Below are 21477 nucleotides of genomic sequence, written 5' to 3'. Positions count from 1 at the left end.
CTGGGCGGCCCGCCAGGACCGCACGCAGCAACCACGCGCCAGGAAATCCCTGGGCGGTGAATCCGGAAAGAACATTCTAGGACGAGGTGACATTTCAGGATCAGATAATAGTTCAATTCTTTAAAAACTGAAAACCGGGCCCTGTGATTTTTTAAAAAGAGAAAGAGAGAGAGAGAGAGAGAGAGAGAGAGAGAGAGAGAGAGAGCGAGCCCTGGCCGGTTTGGCTCAGCGGTTAGAGCATCGGCCTGTGGTCCAGAGAGACCCGGGTTCGGTTCCCGCTAAGGGCACGTACCTCAGTTGCAGTTTGTCCCCGGCCCTGGTCGGTCGTGCGGGTGGCAGCCACTCGATGTGTGCCTTTCACGTCGATGTTTCTCTCCCTCTCTCTGTTCCTCTCTCTCCCTCCCGCTCTCTCGGAACAGAAAATGGAAAAATGTCCTCGGGTGAGGATTAAAAGAGGGCGAAAGAGAGAGAGGGAGAGAGAGAGAGAGAGAGGGAGAGAGAGAGAGAGAGAGGGAGAGAGAGAGAGGGAGAGAATGTGTATTTTGAAAGAAAAGGAACAGAAGCCACCAAGGAGCCGCGTGGCCGCGGGTTCAACCTCAGGACACCTGCCACGTGCGTGTTGGAGCGGATGCTGGTAAACTTGTCGGGTAGAATCAATGAAACAACACGCAGGTGTAACCACTGTAGTAGAAGGAGTGTCCCGGTAGGTAGTAGTATCCTGGCTGGTTGTTGTGTTTTAAATAAATACAGGTTAGGTGAGAAATCATCAGAGACCGAGGGGACCCTTGGCGTGGCGAAGCTGCCGCTGTTTCCGAAACGGAAGCCCCGTGCTTCCAGCGTGGCTCTTGTGGCTTCCCGCAGGAAATGGCCGTGTGGATGAGCGAGGACAGCTCGTACCAGCAGGAGAGAGTCATGGTGATCATCACCAGGGTGCTGAACTTCGCGTCCAGGAAAGTCCGGGGACACGTAAGTCATGGCGCGCGGCCTGGCCACCTGCTTCTGGGCTGCGTGTGCGCACTGCGCGGTCCCCACACCTGGGTCCCGAGAGCATCGGGTGCCAGCTGGGACGGCTGTGCCCGTCGGTGGGTGTCGGGAACGCAGCCGGTAGCCCGCGTGCCTGTCAGTCAGCAGAATTGCTCAGACGACAACGCCTCGCGCTTTCCCCCGACGGCAAGAGTGTGTCCGAACCCGCTGTTTCCTTCCTGTCTTCATCCTCCTCTGTAGACCGCAGTCGGTGTTATCTGTAACCTTCGAAAGTCTTCCATCTTTCCTTTCCTTCTTATTTCTCCTTTTTCTATCATCTTTTTAAACCGCTCTTTGTGTTGAATGTATACAAGTGATTCTCAGGTACTTTCCTTCAAACATGCTGGAGGTAGAGCCAAAGTCTTCCTTTACGGCTCTCTGCACCCCAATCCCTGCTCCTGCCCAGCACCCTTCAGACAGATCCACCAGGCACACAAGGGACACACAGCTTCGTTCCCTAGCTTCGCTAAAGTCACATCACGCTTACCTACGGTTCTGCAAGTTGCTTTATTTTTTTCAAAAACATTATGTCCTACAGATATTTTCATAGATTTATTTCATTCTTTTAACCACAGCATGTATTCCATACCTTTAATATGTTATACCCTATTTAACTGTTCTTTAGCCGATAGACTGGATAGTTTGGTATATTCTGTGTGTGGCTTTTTTTCCTATTTCAAACAATACCAACAAAACAGTCATCTTTGCAAGTACGTGGGTATGTATAAAAGCTTAGAAAGATAATAAATCGAAAAGTAGGAATGGATTGAAGGTGAGTCACACACACGGGCCCCCCCGTTTGCATTCCTCGAACATCAGAGAGCCCATTTCCTCACAGCTTCACAAACATGGGGTGTCACCAGACCTCCCCATTGCTGCCTTTCAGACGGAGAAGGGACAGGTGTCTCGGAACTGCCGACATTTCTGGGGCTTCTCTGTTGAGAGCTCACTGCCTGCCTTTTATACTATCTGTGGCCACGTCTCACTCTTGGGGGTGCTCAGTCTCTCTCGGTGGTCACCGTCCCCTGCACACGTGAGAGAATGAACGTGTGAATTCACACGTGAGCAGAGGCTCTCATGCACTGCTGAGGGTTCCTAGCCTGGACTGCGATCGGCCTGCGTGGACAGAACCACCGCTCTGTTCTGCAATGTCTGCTCCAGGCCACCAGGTGGAAGCAGACCAGCGTTTCCAGGGAAACCAGGAGCTCATCATCCCAGAAGCATCAAACTTGACTAACTTAACTTTCTCTTTAAACAATGTCTTCTACAGATGGCTACGCCAATGAAATTAATGGGGGTGGGTAAATACGTCTATAAAATAACCAAAATGTCACTGATAAATATTTAAACTATTTTAATGAATTAAACGCTGAGCAGCCCACACGCTTGAACTTTGTACCTCCATGACACGAAATCCATGAAGATGGGTTCTGCCCTTCTCTAACTGAAATAACTATCAATTCTGTCCTCGGGAGTAGCCACCTAACCCCTAACCGCTCCATTCACTGACTAAAGACTTTTTCTTCATAAATTACTCTAGCCTGTGCCTTCCAGAGTCTGAGGCTCGGGTCCTACTGAACAATCCTGCCCCATTCATACTCTTTCAGGAATATGCTTCCTCTTACATGACCTATGTGCCCATCTGGATGAAACAAAAAACAAAAACACTGCTACAATCAGAGAATGTTTGTCCCTTCAATTAAACTATTAAAAACATGGGAACTAAACATGTCATCTTAAAGCATTGAAAGAGAGTTTTCCTCGGTCTGTTCTTTTGGCACCGGGGAATCTAAAAAAATGGGAGGAAGATTCCCAAAGTTAACAGACGGGCACATGCCTTTGCCTCCTCCCTCCGGAGTCCTCCCACAGTGATAGTCATGGCATTGGTGGGAGGTGCCAAGCCCCAGCCCCAGGGAACGAGCGGAGGGTTCTCAGTGGGCAAGCAGTGTCTACACACTTCTGGATGAGAGAAGGGACCCGATGGGAGCGGATAGAGACTGAGCGGCCAGGGCACAGGAACTTGGGGTGGGGGACACTGCAAAGCAAGGCAGTGTGCCCTGTGGAACCCCAGAGGGGCTGGAGCTATGGAGCCCAGGTCGTGATGATGGGTGGGAGGCAGAGGAAGGCTGGAAACATGCATGAACTAAAGGATGCAATGCAGGTTCATGCAGAAGACTCTAGATTGCTCCCCTCCTCCTTGACCCACACACTCTATTCCGAGGGGACAGGAGCCCACTGGCAGGCAAAAGCTGAGAAAATTTTTTTCTCAAAACAATCATCAGTTCCCCAAGAAAAGTATCTTGATTCTGCTGTTTAGATCTACATGACCCCATCTCTCCACCTCATCATTCTAAAGTGAAGCCCCGTTGACAAGCTTGCTCAGGTGGAAAACCCCACCAAGAGAAAACCCCACGGTCTTCCACATGACCAGACAACCAAGACCTGCCAGCAACTCCCCAAACACGAGAGACCAACCAGCGTGAAGGGAAGACACGGCGATCGGAATAGACCATCGGTGCAGATGGTAACTTAGGCTCAGAAAGAGTCGATGAGACGTGTGTGTGACTCCTAAAACAGGGACAATCCCAAGGCATCCAAGAAGCAAGAGTTTATCTTCCCTCCTTCCTCTGAGATCATCATTCTCAGCATGCTAGTTCAGTTATGCTCTTAGTAATGAGCCAGCCACTTCACATTCTCCTTCAGACTGTGTGTAAGAGAGAGAGAGAGAGAGAGAGAGAGAGAGAGAGAGAGAGAGAGAGAGAGAGAAGGGTAAATGGGGGGGTGAGGTATGGGTAAGTCAAGCAACATGAGAGGCAGGGCTAAGGATGCATGAGAGAGGGAGAAAGAAGGAGAAAGAGGCCTCGGGGTCCCCCTGGAGGGCTGACTTGGACTCTACTTTTACCACCACCATTTGCTCCAATCATCAAAGCATTTATCTAGGAAAACTAGCCACTGTCTTAGAGACAGGAAGATTCTGCAGGCCCACTAGCTTATCAAACCCACATGTGGACACAGCCCTTTAAAAACAAAACAAACCATAACAGAAACACATCGGTGACGGTACTTACACCTTCGCGAAAACAAAATGTCTCTTCCACTCTCCTCTCCTCTTTTACGTCTCCACCCCCTCCTCCTCTGTTTGCATTTGATCAGGCCAGACAGATCAGTCGAGATGGAAATCTAAAGAGTGGGGCAGGCTATGTGTGCAAGAAGTTGCAGGGAACGATACATACGTGTTGTGGTCGTAGCTTTGACATCAGAAGTAAATGCTCTGGGTTTAGAAAATGAATTGCCCTGGGAAAAATCAGAGTCCTTTCAGAAGGAAAAGCCACATTTCTCCAGTGGCTGTCAGAGTCATCTGAAGCTTCCCATGCAGGGAGACGGGAGCGTGAGAGGGTTCGGATATCGGACCCTCAGACTCCCCCCAAGTATCCTGGGAATTGGCTACCTGCAAATTGCTACCTGGTTTATGAAATACAAACTAACAGGGACCCAACAAGTGAGTCACCGTTATCTCTGGGCACTTTGCTACAAATTGTCCTTTTTGTCATCCATGGTACCGCCTGAGTCTCCACAATGAGTGTTATAAGTTAGCATTGGTTATGTGCGTGTCCTAGATGAGAAAACTAAAGCTCAGTGAAAGAGCCCAGATGGGAACACAGATCGGTGGACTCTGAAGCTCACCCTCTTCTGTAGATACGTTAGAGGTTGAGGTGCAGACATTTAATATTGACTCTGCACAGCAGTACATCTGTCTCCTTTGTTTTCCACCAGGCGACGGTGGACGCTCCGTGTCTGGGGTTCCTAGCAGCAGAACTGTCCCTTTTGTGTTCCCACACTGACCCGGCCATCACACAGCAAGCGTCTTTGGGGATCTATTACCTCCTCTGCATTGCAAAGTGCCAGAAGGGTAAGAAAGAGTCACCATCTTTTCTCAGAGTTCCTAAGAGTCCGTTACCAAGATCGGAACAAAACCCTATAAAAATAGAAAGGAGAAAAACAATAAGAGAACAGCAGATTCTTTGAGAAGGTCAGGAGGGACATTAGAGAGAAGACACAAATCACCAGTATCAGGAATGACAGAGATGATGTCACTAGAAATTGTATGGGTATTGTAAGAATAATAAGGGATATTATGAACAACTTTATGCCAGTGAATTTAACAACGTAGATTCATTCGTTGAAAACACAAATTACCAAAGCTCACTCAAGAAGGAACGAATAACCTGAATATTCTACATCTTTCAAAGAAAATGAATTTCTAGTTAAAAGCCTTCTTACAAAGAACACTCCAGACACACAAAGCAAACTCCAGCAAATATCCAAGGAAGAATATACCAATTCTATACAAATTCATGCAGAAATGGGAGGATGAGGGAACACTTACCAACTCATTTCATGAGGCTGGCATTATTCTTATACCAAAAGCACATAAAGACATTACAAGGGGGAAAAAAAAAGCACTACAGACCAACATCTCTCAAAAACACAGATGCAAAATTTTCGACAAGTTTAGCAAATCAAATACTACGATACATAAAAAGAATAATAAACCATGACCATATAAAATTTATCCCAGGAATGAAATATCAATTTTGCATTTGAAAATCAACCAGTGTAACATCCTATATATATTTTTTAAGAAAGTTTTAAACTTTTTTTCTTTATTGATTTGAGAGAGAGAAGAAGGAAGAAAGAGAGAGAGAGAGAGTGAAATCAATGAGAGAGAATATCAATTGGCTGCCTCCTGCATGCCCCCCACTGGGGATCAGGCCCACAACCTAGGCATGTCCCTTGACTGGGAATCGAACCGGTGACCTCTTGGTGCATGGGTCAGTGCTCAACCACTGAGCCACACCAGCTGGGTGTAATACCCTATATTAACAGATGAAAAAAAAAATAACTAGATAACTATTTCAGTAGGTACAGAAAAAGCATTTGACAAAATTCAACATCCATTTCTGATAAAATAATAATAATAATAATAATAATAATAATAAACAACTCTCAGAAAACTAGGAATAAAAAGAAAGCTTCCTCTACCTGCTAAAGTACATCTATGAGAAACCTACAGCTAACATTATACTTAACAGTGAAATACCAAATGATTTCCCCAAAAGAACAGGAAAAAGACACGGATGTGACTGTCATCCCGTCTATTCAACATGGTACTAAACAGAGTCCAGAAATAGACCCACATACACATGGTCAAATGAATTTTGACCAAGTTTCAAAGTTATTTTAATTCAGTGGAGAAAAGATAAATTTTAATAAATAGTATCTAAAAAATGGGTTATTTGTAGGCAAAAAGATACTTTTTTTTTCAGTAATACTAGCTTTTTAAAAAATGTATCTTTATTGCCCAGTCGGTGTGACTCAGTAGTTGAGCATCGGCCAAGAGGTTGCTGGTTCGATTCTCGGTCAGGACACACGCCCAGGTTATGGGCCAGATCCCCAGTGGGGGGCATGCAGGAGGCGGCCAATCAATGTTCCCTCTTGATATCTCTATCTATCTTCTTCTCCCTTCCCCTCTCTCTAAAATCAATAAAGAAAAAAATTGTATCTTTATTGTTGAAAGTATTACAGATAATCCCCCCCCACTGACCTCCTCTACCCTGCTCCCGCCCCACCCCCATACCTGCACCACAGTACTGTCTGTGTCCACTGGTTGTGCATATATACAGATCAGTTCTTTGGTTTATCTTTTCCCGACCCCACCCCCCACTCCCTTCCCTCTGAGGTTCCTCATTCTGTTCCCTGCTTCCATGTCTCTGGATCTATTCTGTTCATCAGTTTATTTTGTTCATCAGATTCCACGTATAAGTGAGATCATTTCATACATGTACAAAAGCTAATTCAAAGTGGATCATGGTGCTAAATGTAAAACTTAAAACTATGAAACTAGAAGAAATCTTTGTACTTGGATTAGGCAAGGATTTCTCAAATATACCACCAAAAACATGACTCATGAATGAGAAGAAAATGATAAATTAAATGTTTCCGCTCTTTGAAAGACACTGTGAAGAGAATAGCTAAGCAACAGACTGGGAGAAAATATTACCAAGTCATAGATCTGATAAAAGACTTGGACCCAGAATTTAAAAAGAACGCTTGAAACCCAGTAAGAAAACAGACGGCCGAATTTAAGAAATAATAGATTTGAACAGTCATTTCACCAACGAAGCATGAATGGCAAGAAAGTACATCAAACCATGTTCAATATATAGTAAAAAAAAAAAAAAAAAAGTACATTAAAGCTGCCCTGAGATGCTGCCGCACACCCATTAGAAGGCCTGGAATTGGAGACTGACCACACCACATGTTTCTGCAGGCACGAGGCACGGGACCCTTTCACGTGACTGCAGGAAACGTGGAAGGACACAAGTCTGGGAAATCACTGGCAGTATGCTAAAGGTTAAATACACATCTACCATGTGACCATGTGACCCCGTCATTCCGCAACTTAGTATTAGAGAAATAAAAACAAATATTTGTAAAAAGACTTGCACATCAATGTGGATAGCACCTTTATCTGTAATAGTCAAAAACTGAAAACAACCCAAATGACCATCGGTCAGCAGGTGAGCAGATAAACAGACAATGGTATATACGTGCAATGAAATAGCATTCAGTAGAGAGGAATGAACTGTTGATACAAGCAACAGCATGGATGAATCGCAAATAATTTTGCCAAGCAAAAGATGCTAAATGACAAAAGAGTACATGCCAGGTAATTCCACTTACATGAAACTCGAAAATGCAAGCTTAGCAGAGAGCGGGTCAACAGTTGCCCTTGGGTCAGGGGGTGGTCCAGGGAGCAGGTGTCAGGGGTTCCCAAAGAGCACAAGAAAACTTTTGGAGGCCGTGACTATGCTGTTTCGCTTTATTGTGGTAATGTGTTCATGAATATACACATAAAAAATTTACCAAGTTGTAGGCTTTAAATACGTTGTGTGTCGATTGTATCTCTATAAAGCTGTTAATAAACAACATCATTTGGCAAAGCAGCAGGATACAAAATTAACATCAAGAAATTGAAAGCATTCTTATACACCAATGATGAACTCACAGAGAAACTAAAATAACAATCCTATTTACCACTGTAGAAAAAAAAAAAAAGATACCTAGGAATAAACTTAACCAAAGAAGTAAAGGACCTGTTCTCAGAAATCTACAGGACATTGAAAAAAGAAATAGAGGAAGGCCCTGGCCAGTTTGGCTCAGCAGTTGGAGTGTCGGCCTGCAAACCAGAGAGTCCCGGGTTCGGTTCTCGCTGAGGGCACGTGCCTCGGCTGTAGTTTGTCCCCGGCCCCAGTTGGGGTCATGTGAGTGGCAACCACTCGATGTGTCTCTCTCGCATCGATGTTTCTCTCTCTTTCTTCCCCTCTCTCTTCCCCCCTCTCTCCTGCTCTATCTGAAGATAGGTGCAAAAGATGTCCTCGAGTAAGGATTAAAAAAAAAAAGAAAGAAATAGAGGAAGATATAAAAAAGTTAAAGCATATACTTTGTTTATAGATTGGAAGAATTAACACGATTAAAATGTCCATACTACCCAAAGCAATCTATGAATTTAATATAATCCCCATTAAAATACCAATGACATATTTCATGGAACTAGATCAAATACTCCAAAAGTTTATATGGAACCAAAAAAGACCCCGAATAGCCACAGCAATCTTGAAAAAGAACAAAGTAGGAGGGATCACATTTTCACTGATACAATGCCTAAGGCAAGAGAAACAAAGGGAAAAAAAATGAATAAATGGGACTATGTCAAACTTCTGCACAGCAAAAGGAACAAGCATCAAAATGGAAAAGGAACCCACTATATAGGAGAGCATAACTGCCAATGATACATCAGATAAGGAGCTAATTTCCAAAATATAGAGTACTCATACAACTCAACAAAAGGAAGACAAAGAACCCAATTAAAAAAATGGCAGAGGACCTAAATAGACACCTCTTCAAATAGGACATACAAATGGCCGAGAGACATGAAAAAATGTTCAACATCACTAATCGTCAGAGAGATGCAAATTAAAACAACTATGAGGTATCACCTCACACCTGTCAGAATGGCTGCCATCAGTAAATCATCAAACAACAAGTGCTGGCGAGGGTGTGGAGAAAAGGGGACTCTAGTACCCTGCTGGTGGGAATGCAGACTGGTGCAGCCACCATGGAAAACAATATGGTGTTTTCTCAAAAAATTAAAAATGGAGCTGCCATTTGACCCAGTGATCCCACTTCTAGGAATATACCCTAAGAAGCCTGAAACACCAATCGGAAAGAATATATGTACCCCTATGTTCATAGCAGCACTATTTACAATTGCTAAGATCTGGAAACAGCCCAAGTGTCCATCAGTAGACAAATGGATAAAAAAGCTGTGGTACATATACACAATGGAGTACTATGCAGCTGTAAGAAAGAAAGGTCTCTTATCCCTTGAGATGACTGAGAGGGGCCTGGAGAGTATTATGCTAAGCGAAATAAGTCACTCAGAGAAAGACAAATATCACATGATCTCACTTATCTGTGGAATATAATAAACAATACAAGCAGATGAACAAAACAGACCCAGAGACATAGAAGTAGAGTACAGACTGACAAACCTCAGAAGAGGGGGATGGGAAGAAAAGAAATAAACCACAGAACTTATATGCATGTCTGCGTAACCAATGAACATAGACAACAATGCTCAGGGAGAGGTGGGTGGGATTGGGAGGAGGGTGTCAAAGCGGGAAAAAGGAGAAACAGCTGTACCAACAATAAATGAATGAAAATTGCAAAAATTAAAAAAAAAAAAATCATTTTAAACCCCACCTGCTCTGGCACTAACGACATCTGCACCTGAGGCTTTGGTTGAGTGCTCTGGCTTTCTGGGACACCACCCCCTAGCCCACCAGCCTCCCAACCCCCCAGCTCCCCAACCCCCCAGCCGCCCAGCCCTGGCAAAATGCCTTCAAGTCCACTCTTCTACCAACAGGCACCCCAGTAACAATGCATCTGATGCCTGAGTGCATTGACAGCTGGTCAACCTAGGAAAATGATCTACTCTTCATGCACATGTTACCGAGGCCTCTCTGAAACGCTTTATGAATTCTGGGTCAGCGCAGGCATAGAAGTGTATGTGATGAAACTATCCCCAGGCCGTTCAGGGGTCAGAAAACTTCAGCTCTCCAGAACTGGAGAAATCGGAAAGAGCAATGGCATGGAAGGGACCAGTAATCAAATGTCAAACAAAAGACCTCAAACTCTTTTCTTTAACACTATAGATACTGGAGCAAATAAAATTGCAAAGTGTGACAAGTGTGGAAGCCGCTGTTACCTGCCTTCACCCTCCGCTATCGAATTCCTACCCAGCATCTTGCAAGGAGAAAAATCCAAAATCGCTCAGGTAACTTAGCCCCCGCTTCTTCTTACGGCTTTTGTTGCATGTGTGTTATTGTTTTCTATGGCCACAAAATTTATATTTTAATAGTCTTTTAAATCCTCACCGAGGATATTTTCCCACTGATTTTTAGATAGAATGGACGGGAGAGGGGGAAAGAGAGAGAGAGAGAGAAGCATCGATGTGAGAGAGACACATTGATTGGTTGTCTCCAGCACAACCCTGACCAGGGCCAGGGACCTAACCTGCAACCCAGGTACGTGCCCTTGACCAGGAATCAAACCCTCAACCCTTCGGTCCGAGGGCCAATGCTCTAACTACTGAGCAAAACCGGCCAGGGCAATATTTTATTTTATATATATGGACTAAACACAAGAAATACACATACATAGGGAAACAATGTGGCTCATTCATCTGTCTTAACTGAGAAATGTATACACATGTAACTTTGTTCACATTTCATGGCCCATGGTCCGTGGACAGCCCTCTCACTTGAGAAAGGAATCGTTTGCACTGTGTTTTGTGTACCTCGGTCACGGACTCTTTCTTCTCTTCCTGACTCTTGGGCCTTCTCTGGGAGAGAAAAGGCCACACCCCTTCTGGCCCCGCCCTCTTCTGCATCTCCTACTAACAGGCTTGTCGCCAATCTGAGCAAAGCCATTTCCAAAGCTGGAGAAGTCGATAATGATTTCTAATATCTGAGTAGCTCAGTTGGGGTAAAAATCAATATTTTATATTTCCTCTTCATTTGAATGCCGTGGTTTGCTACTTCTCCTGGGCCTGCCCCCGAGCTGACTTACCCAGAGGAGAATATTGTAATTGCTTTAAAAATCAGAAAAAAAGCCCTGGCCGGTTTGGCTCAGCGGTTAGAGCGTCAGCCTGTGGTCCACAGAGACCCGGGTTCGGTTCCTGCTAAGGAAACTGTACCTTGGCTGCAGTTTGTCCCCGGCCCTGGTTGGGTCGTGTGGGTGGCGGCCACTCGATGTGTCCCTTTCACATCGATGTTTCTCTCTCTTCCTCTCTCTCCTTCCCGCTCTATCTGAGTAAAAAATGGAAAAATGTCCTCGGGTGAGGATAAAAATAAATAAATAAATAAATAAATAAATAAATAAATAAACAAACAAATAAATAAAAATCAGGAAAATAGATACATAAAAATAAATAAATAAATTAGCTTGAATTAGAGTCCCCGTCATACCAACACAGTTGTAAATGGTAACCTTTAACCTTTCGTAATGGAGGGAGAGGTCCGCACAGCACAAGTGCCTGGCCCAGGAGCTCCCCTGTGCTGTCCCAGGTTAGGCTGATGGAGGTGAGGCTGGAGGTCACGGCTCGCTCTTTTGGTTTCAGAGTATCGGACAAGCCTTAATGCCATCCTTGCTGACCGACTTTGTGTGGAGTCTCTTTCTGAGAGTCAGTTCACCTCACCAGGCTTTTGCAAAGGAGGCGGCCGCTATACTGAAACTGACGCTGGAGTCCCACGCCTACAAGGTCACCACGGTGAGATCCATGACAGTGAGCAGGGGAGCCCAGGACTCACCCTCGAAAGAGTTCCTGTCGCCTGTGTTCTGTATCGACTTCTCTGCATATCTAGTTCTTGCCGTGGCATCATTGTGTCAGTGATTAAGTGAGGCTTTTTTTGTGAAACATTTCAAGCACACCAAAAAGTGCAGAAAATAATGTAATGAACATGTCACCCACCAATCACACCCACACATAATGTTTTCCGGGATTTGCTTCGAAATGTTTAAAGAAATACATGAAATACATGAATAACAATGAAATAGCACAGCTATCATTCAAAAACCTCCTCTAGCCATTAAGGGAAGTCCTCGAGGCCGTTCAGCTTTGGGGCTGGCTGCCGGGCAAAATGAAAGGTGGGACTCCTCATTCAAAACAAAGTACCGCTCAGTGTCCAAACGTTTGAGGTTCTTCCTTTTTCTCCTCTCTCTCTCTCTCTCTCTCTCTCTCTCTCTCTCTTCTCTCTCTCTCAATTTCTCATGGTGTTTTTATTTTCCATTTAAAGACTCTCTAAGTAAAAAACAACTAAAGTTTTTAAACTATTAGCATGAATGTCACCATCCATCATTATATTGTGCAAGGCCAGCTATGGATGTAAATATAAGAGCATTTAACTCAACAAAATGATGCAATGCATAGCTTTTACGTGCACGCTTTTCATTCCTCCCAGAAGAGTGGCGATACTACCCCAAACTTGGTTGTTTTTATTTCACTTCTTGTCATTCGCACATTCTCTATCTTCGGCTTACTGACGAGGAAGAAAAGACGGAAAGGGAAGGGTCTATGGGTTCCCAGTCTTCCTCTCTCCTTCTGTGCTATCACTTTCAGCCTAAGTGCTTCTCTTTTACTTGTCTTGATTTTCCCACCGAACCCCTACCTCTCACGGGCTCCCTGGAATTCTGTGCACAGGAACCACGGCTGGCTCCCGTGTCACACCGTCTCCTCTGCTCACACGCATGCTCCCTTGTCCCATGGGATGTCACTTACAAAACACAAGCTCAAAGACGAAACCACTAAAAACATCAAGATGCCAATAGCTGAGCTTTCAGTAAAGTGAGGGACCTTCTGAGGGGGGACCCTGTGCAGAGGCACAGGCACATGCCCATGGATGGTGACTTGAGGGCGGCCGTTCAGGACCTTCTCCTGACTGCAGTGTTATGTGCTGGACATAAACTAGCGCTCGGGCTCAGGAGCCGAGAACCGGAGCGGGGAAGTGAAGCTTCTCGTGGGTCTGTCTCCCCAGGCGGCCACACGGGGCTTTCTGGGAGGAGCACATGGCACCAGGGAAGTGCTCAAGGGCAAGTCATCTCCTTGAGAAAACCAAGTTCTCCTCTCGTGCAGGGAGACAGGGGGGCGAGGTAAAGCCACGCACGTCCCTGGAGAGGAAAAGGAGGCAAAGCAGCCGACAGTGGAGCAAACTCATTAAACGGCGAAAAAAAACCTCAGCGACGGGGGTCAGCAACTCAACGCCCCATCCCGGCTCCCACACACAATTGAACTACTGAATGCAGTGGGCTCTTCTCTCAAACAGGGTTCGGTTCTGAAATCAGTTATACTGAAAAGTTGTGTGTGGCTAAAATAATCCCATAAAATCCCCTAAACGGCACAGGGAGCATGTGGCCTCACCGTCTCCGCACAGAGCTAACACGGGAGGTCTTCCCTTGAGGATGAAAGCAGGCAGGACATCGCTGCTACACCTGGGCAGCAGGGACATAGCTGGCTTGTTCAGGGGCATGCTGCCTTCTAGGAAGGGGGGGTTCTAAACCCAGTAGTTAATACAGTGATACCTCAGTTCTCGAACGCCTCGGTTTTCGACCAAATCGGGATTCGAGAAACTTTTGTCTCGGAATCCGAACAAATATTTGGAACTCGAACTTCCGAGATGAGCCGAGTTGAGCCGAATGGCGTTCATTCGGCCCAGTGCGCCTTGCTCGCGTCATCAGTGTGAGTGCAGAGAGAGAGTCACGCTTTGTGGAGTCACGCTTTCCTATTGGGTTTCATTGCTTCGGTTCTCGAACAATTCGGTTCTCGACCGTCCTCCTGGAACGAATTATGTTCGAGAACCGAGGTATCACTGTAGTTATGGAGAAGAATAACGGGTTAGTATCTCCCACTTCAAGTTCCCCATGGCACACACGTGGTAGGAGAAATGTCAGTACTACTTAACACCTCACCTTTTTCTCTTGACTTCAGAAGAGGGTGTTGCACGGGTAATTGAATTCTATTTGAGACAATTACAACGGAATATAAATGTACTTCAACTTTTCATCTTATGACTTCTGAGGAGGAGTCTTTTCAAAATAAGTGAGGCGATCTGGGTGGATCAAATCTGATGTTGACTATACAAGCATTGATTTGAAGCAAATCACTCTCCTTATTCAAGAATGAATAAAAGCGGGGGGTGGGGGATAAAACTAACATGGGGCCTATGAATATAATTTTCAGATCCTGACTCAGTGTTTACAATTCTTGGCCATTTCTCCAACACATAGTTCACCCCTTCAGTATGCAGATTCATCTTAATTGCCAAAAATAAGTGTTATTAATTAATTTTTGTTACAGATGTTTCTCCTTTTTCTCTCACTGAGACCCTCCTCTGGATCCTGCCCCCTCACAGCGTTGTTGTCCGTGTCCGTTGGTTACACAGACATGCATATAAGTTCTTTGGTTTATCTCCTCCCTTCCCCCCTCCTCTCCCCTGAGGTCTGTCAGTCTGATCCCTACCTCTATGTCTCTGGGTCTATTCTGTTCATCAGCTTATTTTATTCATTATAGTCCACAAATAAGTGAGATCATGTGATATTTGTCTTTCTCTGATAGGCTTATTTCACTTAGCATAATATTCTCCAGGTCCCTCCATGTCGTTTCAAAGGATAAGAGATCTTTCTTTCTTACAGCTGCATAGTGTCCCATTGTGTATATGTACCAGAGCTTTTTATTCCACTCAAAAAATTTTTTTGAAGTATATAGTTCCATTGTTATTCTGTTCCATTATTTGAATTTCTTCTTAAAAGATTAGTATAATATAAATATATAATATATATATGTTTTCTATATTGAGCTAATATGTGCTCTATAATAAAGTCATCTACACTCCCAAAATAAACTTTTAAAAAAATGGATATTTTCCCACTATCAATAAATGTACAGGTAGGTAGGTTTATTCCTCATCCAAATATATATTTTGTATTGCACGGTCATGCACATAAAAAGGCGCCCCACTGGTATTTATTTGTGTGTTAACCGCGGCCTTGGTTATTTTGAGGACTGAGTTCTGACGTGCAAGAAATGCCTGGATGTAGAGGGACTACGGCACAGGAGAACCCTGTTGACCTGTGAAATGCCTTCTCCAGGTGTCTAAGATTGTGGATGCCATTTATACGAAATTGTGTGAGGACCCTTCTCACGGGATGAAGCTCACTCTGTTGCGGGTCATCACCTTGTTGACACGCACATCGCCGAAAAAGGTCATCTTTCAGCTCATGGACTACCCAGTCCCAGCAGACAGGTAAGGCCCCTGGCCCCTGCCACAGGCTTTGCGCACGGCGCCCAGAGGTCAAGCACACCTGGATGCCAGAGGTCAGGCACACCTGGATCCCAGGTGCTTTTCTTCTTTTTTTTTTTCTGAAGGTGAATATCTACCTTTGCATCACATAGGAAGACTGTAAGGCTTCAATAAGATCACAGACATCATTCACACGCTCAGACAATTCCTGGCACACAGCAGACCATCAAGACACGATCGTTGTCAGTATTATTTCGCGGAGGCTTTAAATTGTGCCCTGCGTGTCCCACAGGAACCAACCTCTTCTCCAAGTGATAATGAGGTTTCTCCTTCACATGTGATAAAATCCACAGTGCCCTTTTCTCATTTACGAAAGACAGACGTGATCAATTTCCACCCACCAATGAAATAATGAGATAGTCAGAATTCCCAGATATCACTGGGAGTCCCCTATCCCTTAACTGTTTATTGGAAATTCACGATCTGGGCTCACAAGAAAGATTTAAGGAGAAAATAATGCTGCTGGGAGCTGCGGCTGAGACCCCGACAGGCACGGTGGAAGAGATGAGTACGTTACTTCGCTCCATTTCCACAGCGTGCACGTGGGGAAGAGAGAGCTACTTCTCTACTATCGACCGTGTAAAAGGCGGGAAGTGATACTATGGAATAGATTCGGGTTTTGGAAACGAAGGAGTCTGAATTCTACCCCAGCTACGCCACGTTTCCATAAACTGCCTGACCCTCCATTTCCTCTTCTGCGCAACGGAAAAAGTTCTTTTTAGCTTTAAAGCTGTTACATGGGTTCAATGAGTTAAGCTCTGCGAAAGGCCATCGAAAACAGCAAAATGCCAAACCATTTCTATGACCGACTTTCTTTTTCCAACGGAAAGGTTATTTTTCTTTAGGAAGCTTAACCTCACAAAGAAACCTGAGACAATCCCTGAAAACTAAAAAATCTTCATAAGGCACAGTGGCCTTCACTCGGGAACTGGGTGGAAAAGGTCGCCAGCCTCCGACGTGTGCGGAGGAGAGGGAGGTGCCCGCGCGGGTGGAGGATAACCCAGTACTGGCAAGGAAGCAGTACAAGCAGCAGGTGTGAAGGAGGACCAGAAAGCAGGATCGAGTTAGGTGAACTTGATAAAACAGCCCCCCGCAGTCTTGTGCAATAGGAGGTGAGGTAGAAAAAAATGAGGGTTAGGAGGTAAGCTACATCAGAAAAACAGAAGGAGTTCAGCTGCTGTGGCTCAGTGGTTGAGCGTTGATCCTGCACCAGGTCACCAGTTCGATTCCCGGTCAGGGCACATGCCCAGGTTGTGGGCCCGATCCCCAGTGGGGGGCGTGCAGGAGGTGGCCAACTGATGTTCTTTCTCATCAATGTTTCTCTCTCTCTCTACCTCTCCCTTCCTCTCTCTCTAATATAGAAAAATAAATTTTTGTTTTAAAAAAAACAGAGGGAAGACCTGATCAGCCAGAGGTATAACCAAGCACTAAGGGAATGGGATGAGCATACGAGATGTTGTGTCCATGTGGCTTTAAGCATGGTTCTAAGAGACAGGGGCGGTTGAGTAATGGGTTCCAGAAAACTGGGTAAGTTCCAGGGGACCAGGCCCTCACATAGGAACCTAAATGCAAAGAGAACTGAGCGGTAGGGTTCGGAACCCAGCAAGGAGTGACAAGGGACCAGGAGCATACCAGCAGAGGTCCGTAGCCGTTTTTCAAATGAGCAGTCCTAAGAATAATCCTGAAGTGTGGCCAGGTATGCAGGGAAAGGACCTAGGGGCCTGGAGGTTGAGAGGCCAGGATTCTAGTCACATCTGTGTCACTAATTAAATGTGTGACATTTGACAAGATGGCTCACTGTTCTGAGCTATTAATTTTAATTTTTTAACTTGACATTTAATTTTCTAATCTTTTAATTCATATAGTTTTTAATTTAGTTTTTTTCCATTGGTGTGTTTATTTATATATTAATTTGCATTGCCATTCCAGTGTTTAAATATTCTATTATCCCTGGACAAACTAGCTCACAAGGTGGGTAGAACAGAGTATGGGGGGAGGGGGACAGAAAGCTGTTCAGTTCTTCACATTGAGCTGAACAGGTACTTAAACAGGAAATAAGCTTGCAGGCTTTGCAGACTTTTTTTGTTTTTTAATTATTGTTGAAAGTATTAAAGATGGCCCTCCTTCTTCCGCATCGACACCCTCCTCTCCACCACACCCCCCACACCTTCACAGTACTGTTTGTCTGTGTCCACTGGTTATGCATACATGCATATAAGTTCTTTGGTTAATTTCTTCCCGCCCCTCCCCATCCCTCTTCCCTCCAAAGTTTGTCAGTCTGTTTTCTACACCCAGGTCTCTGGATCTATTTTGTTCATCAGCTTATTTTGTCCATTATATTCTACAAATAAGTGAGATCATGGGATACTTGTCTTTCTCTGACTGGCTTATTTCACTTAGCAGATTTTATTTTTTAATATTTTTTCTTTATTGATTTTAAAGAGAGAGGAAGAGAGAGGGAGAGAGAGAAACATCAATGAGAGAGAACATCGATTGGCTGCCTCCTGCATGCCCCACTGGGGATCGGGCCCACAACCTGGGCACGTGCCCTGACTGGGAATCGAACCAGCGACCTCTTGGTGCATTGGCCGATGCTCAACCACTGAGCCACACTGGCCAGGCCAGGCTGTAGTTTTTTTAATCCTCACCCAAAAATATTCTTTCATTGACCTTCAGACAGAGTCGGAGGCGGGGGGGGGGGGGCATCCGATTGGTTGCCTCTCACACGACCCCAACCAGGGCCGGGAATCACACCGCAACCAAGGTATGTGCCCTTGACCAGAATCAAATCCTCAACCCTTTGGTCCGCAGGCCGAGGCTCTAACCGCTGAGCCACACCAGCCAGGGCAGCAGATTATATTTTTATTACGGAAAACTTTCCTCTGTTTTCCCAAGACAAGAAGACCCCAAGGGGTCGTTTGAAAATGGGAATGTCCACTTGCTGCGGACTGGCGTGCAGTGTCTTTTCTGCCACAGAAAGATGCACACGCAAGGCCGCCCCCCGACCCTGCGCCACGCGGAGCGGGCGGGATTCGACCCCTGCGGTTCTCAGCACGCGGCGGGCTGTGTTCGCAGCACGTTGATACTGATGTGGCAGGCAGCCGGGTCCGAGTCCGCCGTGGCCCCCTTCGTGCTCAAGACAACCTTGCTGATCCTGAAAGGGAAGCCCGGGGAGATGCAGGACAGCTACGTGGACAGGCGGCGGTCCTCTCTCGACGCGACGAATATGATGCCCGTGGCGGTGAGCGAGGGGAAGCACCTCTTTCCCTGGTGGGTGATCCTGGCCGGAAATTCCCGCCTGCCCCGGCTTGTCCTGCTCCCTTTCAGTCCCGCTCATCCACGCATTCACCCACCTCGGATTTGCGGGGTGCCCGCTGTACGCCACTCACAGCAGGTGCTCGTGAGACCCAGAGGATGAACCAGACAGGGTGCCGTGTGTCAGGCGACAGAAAGCTCAGGAGGGATCCCGAGGGCTGTGGCGGAAAGAAAGCGACGGAGAGGGTTGAGGCAAGCTGGTCAGGGCGGGCCTCTGCGGAGGTGACATCTACCCGACACCTGCGCGAGGTGAGGGAGGGACCCTGGCAACTGTCTGGGCAGCAGCGGTCTAGACAGAGAGAAGGGCAAAGCCCCCTAGTGATGGCAGCTCCTGGTGGTCCCCGGAGGCCAGGAGGAGGAGCACTCGGGACAGGACGGAACAAGGGCGGCAGCATAGCAGATGGTCACCAGAGAGGTAGCCACCAGCCGATCACACACACTTGTCGCACTTGTGTCCCTCATTGCACATCTCCCCAGGGCCAACCCCACCATTCCCGGAGCCCACTTGGGTCTCACAGCGACACGGAAAATAATGGAGGGGCCGCACCAACGGGAGGCTGTGAGCGGGTTTCTCGGACGTGGTCAGCCCGTGGGCCGGATGGTCTGTTAGTGGCCTGGCCTGCCCCCTCGCCCTCTCCTGGCCCGGACGGGTGAAGCGCAGGGAGGAGCTGGCTACTGCTCGGCCTCGTTTCATGGCCACAGATGAAGGCGGTGCTGGGAGCTGCGCCCTCCTTGGGGACCAGCTGGCTTCCTGCTGGTCTGGCAGCGGGGCGGGGACTGCCCTCTGCAGGAGCTCACTGCCCTGCTTGGCACATCCCTGGCTCCGGATGGACTTGGCAGCTGTTATCGGGGGAAGGAACACACACACACACGGTTCAGGCTGCCTTCAAGGTGTCCTGGGTTCAGCGGGACAGCGACATCCTTGACTCTCTCCTCCCCTAGGCGTCCCAGGCCCTGTGCACGTTGCTGCCCTCTTGCTCCTACAAGAAAGCGGTGGCCCAGTTCTTCCCTCAGCTCCTGATGGCCCTCATGTTTCAACTCTTCTACAGCAGCAGCATGACCGGGGAGAAGGAGGGCAGTCTCTCGTGAGCTGGCGGTGCCCCCCGGGTTCACGGGGCGGGCACCTCTATAGTCCCGTGGGCGGTGTGTGCTCTTAGTACGTTTTTCCTTCTGTGAAGGGTGAAATGCCTTCAGCAAAGTAACTACCCTGAGTCCCCAGAAGCCAGCCAGGACCTTTGCTGAGTGTAGGTGCAGTGTCTAAAGACCCACTTCCACAGAACGTGGCCTATTCCCGCTACGACGGGCACCCCAGGGAGACAGCGCAGAGCAGCCGGGACGGGAAGGCAGACCGGGTGGATCGGCCCTGCGCCCTCTGCAGGGTGCTCTCGGGGCGGCCAGTGTGGGAGACGACATACACGGGGTGCTCTGCAGGATGTGGGCTTGCGAGAGCGGACCCTTGTGCCAGGCGCGAGGCATGGGGTTCAGCTCTTCCCTGTCCCCCGAGAGAGGACAGCGAGCCCTGCTGCCCCCTGAGAAAATCTGAGCCCGGCTGTCTGCTATTTGCCCTCATCTGGCGTGGACTCCCAGGCCAGGCGGAACCCTAAAACACAGCCCCATTCGGATATATAATCCACTCTGTCTTTTAAGCAGATACCCAGGTAAATGAGAATATGTGCTATGTATTTAAAGCATCCAAGGAAGAAAAGCGACAGACACTTTGAGCAAGAGATCACATCAGTTCACATATTTTGCTAATGAGCTGTTACGAAGCAGACAGACGAAGAGGCTGCTCAGGGTCAATCCTAGGCTGCCCACGCTAGAGCTTCAGTGGAAGCCTGCTCCCCCCCGAACCATTCATCAGGATGGAGAAAGAGCATTTAGTGGTCTCCTTCCTTTCTTTAAAAAAAAGGTGTTTTTCCTTTATTGATTTTAGAGAGAGAGAGAGAAACGTGGATGAGAGAGAACAACAATTGGCCGCCTCCTGCATGCCCCCCACTGGGGATGGGGCCCACAACCTGGGCATGTGCCCTGACTGGGAATTGAACCGGCGACCTCTTGGTGCCTGGGTCGGCACTCAACCAGTGAGCCACACCGGCCGGACGGTCTCCTTCCTTTCAAATGTCCCCTCTCCCCAAACCAGCATTCTGCCCAGTACGGATTGAAAAGGGGGGTCCCGTGTGTTAGTTACGGGAAGGCCACGGTCCGGGGTGACTGTGCTCCCCTGTGGCGTCCTAGCTATGCCCGGGACGCCCTGCGAGTTCTGCTGAATTGCTCCGGACTGCAGCAGGTGGATGTCATTCTGAAGAAGAAGAACTTCTGGAATCAGGTCTCCCAGGTGCTGTTTCACCTCCACGGGATCTACCTGGTTGCCAAGTAAGAATGGGCTCTGTCGGCACAGGGTTCTGGGTCTCTGTCTCACCGTCTCCGTCTGTCCCCAGGGAAGCCACCCTCCGACGTCCACACCCACTCCAGCTTCCCACTCTCTCCTCAGGCTCCGAATTGCCATGGGATTCCTCCTCCTCTGCTTATTGGAGGAGCTGATACTCCCCTTGCCCTTGTGCCTGGTGAAGCAGGTTCCTAACTCCCCTCTATCCACGGACAGGTTACTCTCTCTGGCACGGACCAGAGAGAGTCTGACCTTTCTCTCCTCTGTTGTTTG

The 21477-nt window shown here is 47.2% G+C and overlaps 1 protein-coding gene across 1 annotated transcript in view; it reads left to right on the top strand.

Annotated features, from left to right (window-relative positions):
• MROH9 (maestro heat like repeat family member 9) overlaps positions 1–21477 on the top strand; it is a gene marked incomplete at its 5' end in the record, with an annotated part of 45373 nt that overhangs the window by 6471 nt on the left and 17425 nt on the right. The window contains 8 exon segments of the mRNA XM_036272008.1: positions 862–966; positions 4798–4933; positions 10302–10423; positions 11768–11917; positions 15292–15446; positions 18579–18744; positions 19761–19903; positions 21054–21191. Of these exon segments, the coding sequence (XP_036127901.1) occupies positions 862–966; positions 4798–4933; positions 10302–10423; positions 11768–11917; positions 15292–15446; positions 18579–18744; positions 19761–19903; positions 21054–21191 (1115 nt within the window).

Source organism: Molossus molossus, unplaced genomic scaffold, assembly GCF_014108415.1.
Source record: "Molossus molossus isolate mMolMol1 unplaced genomic scaffold, mMolMol1.p scaffold_m16_p_20, whole genome shotgun sequence".
Lineage (NCBI taxonomy): Eukaryota > Metazoa > Chordata > Mammalia > Chiroptera > Molossidae > Molossus > Molossus molossus.
The sequence above is the reverse complement of the archived record's forward strand: the minus strand, read 5'-3'. Positions and strand labels throughout refer to the sequence as shown.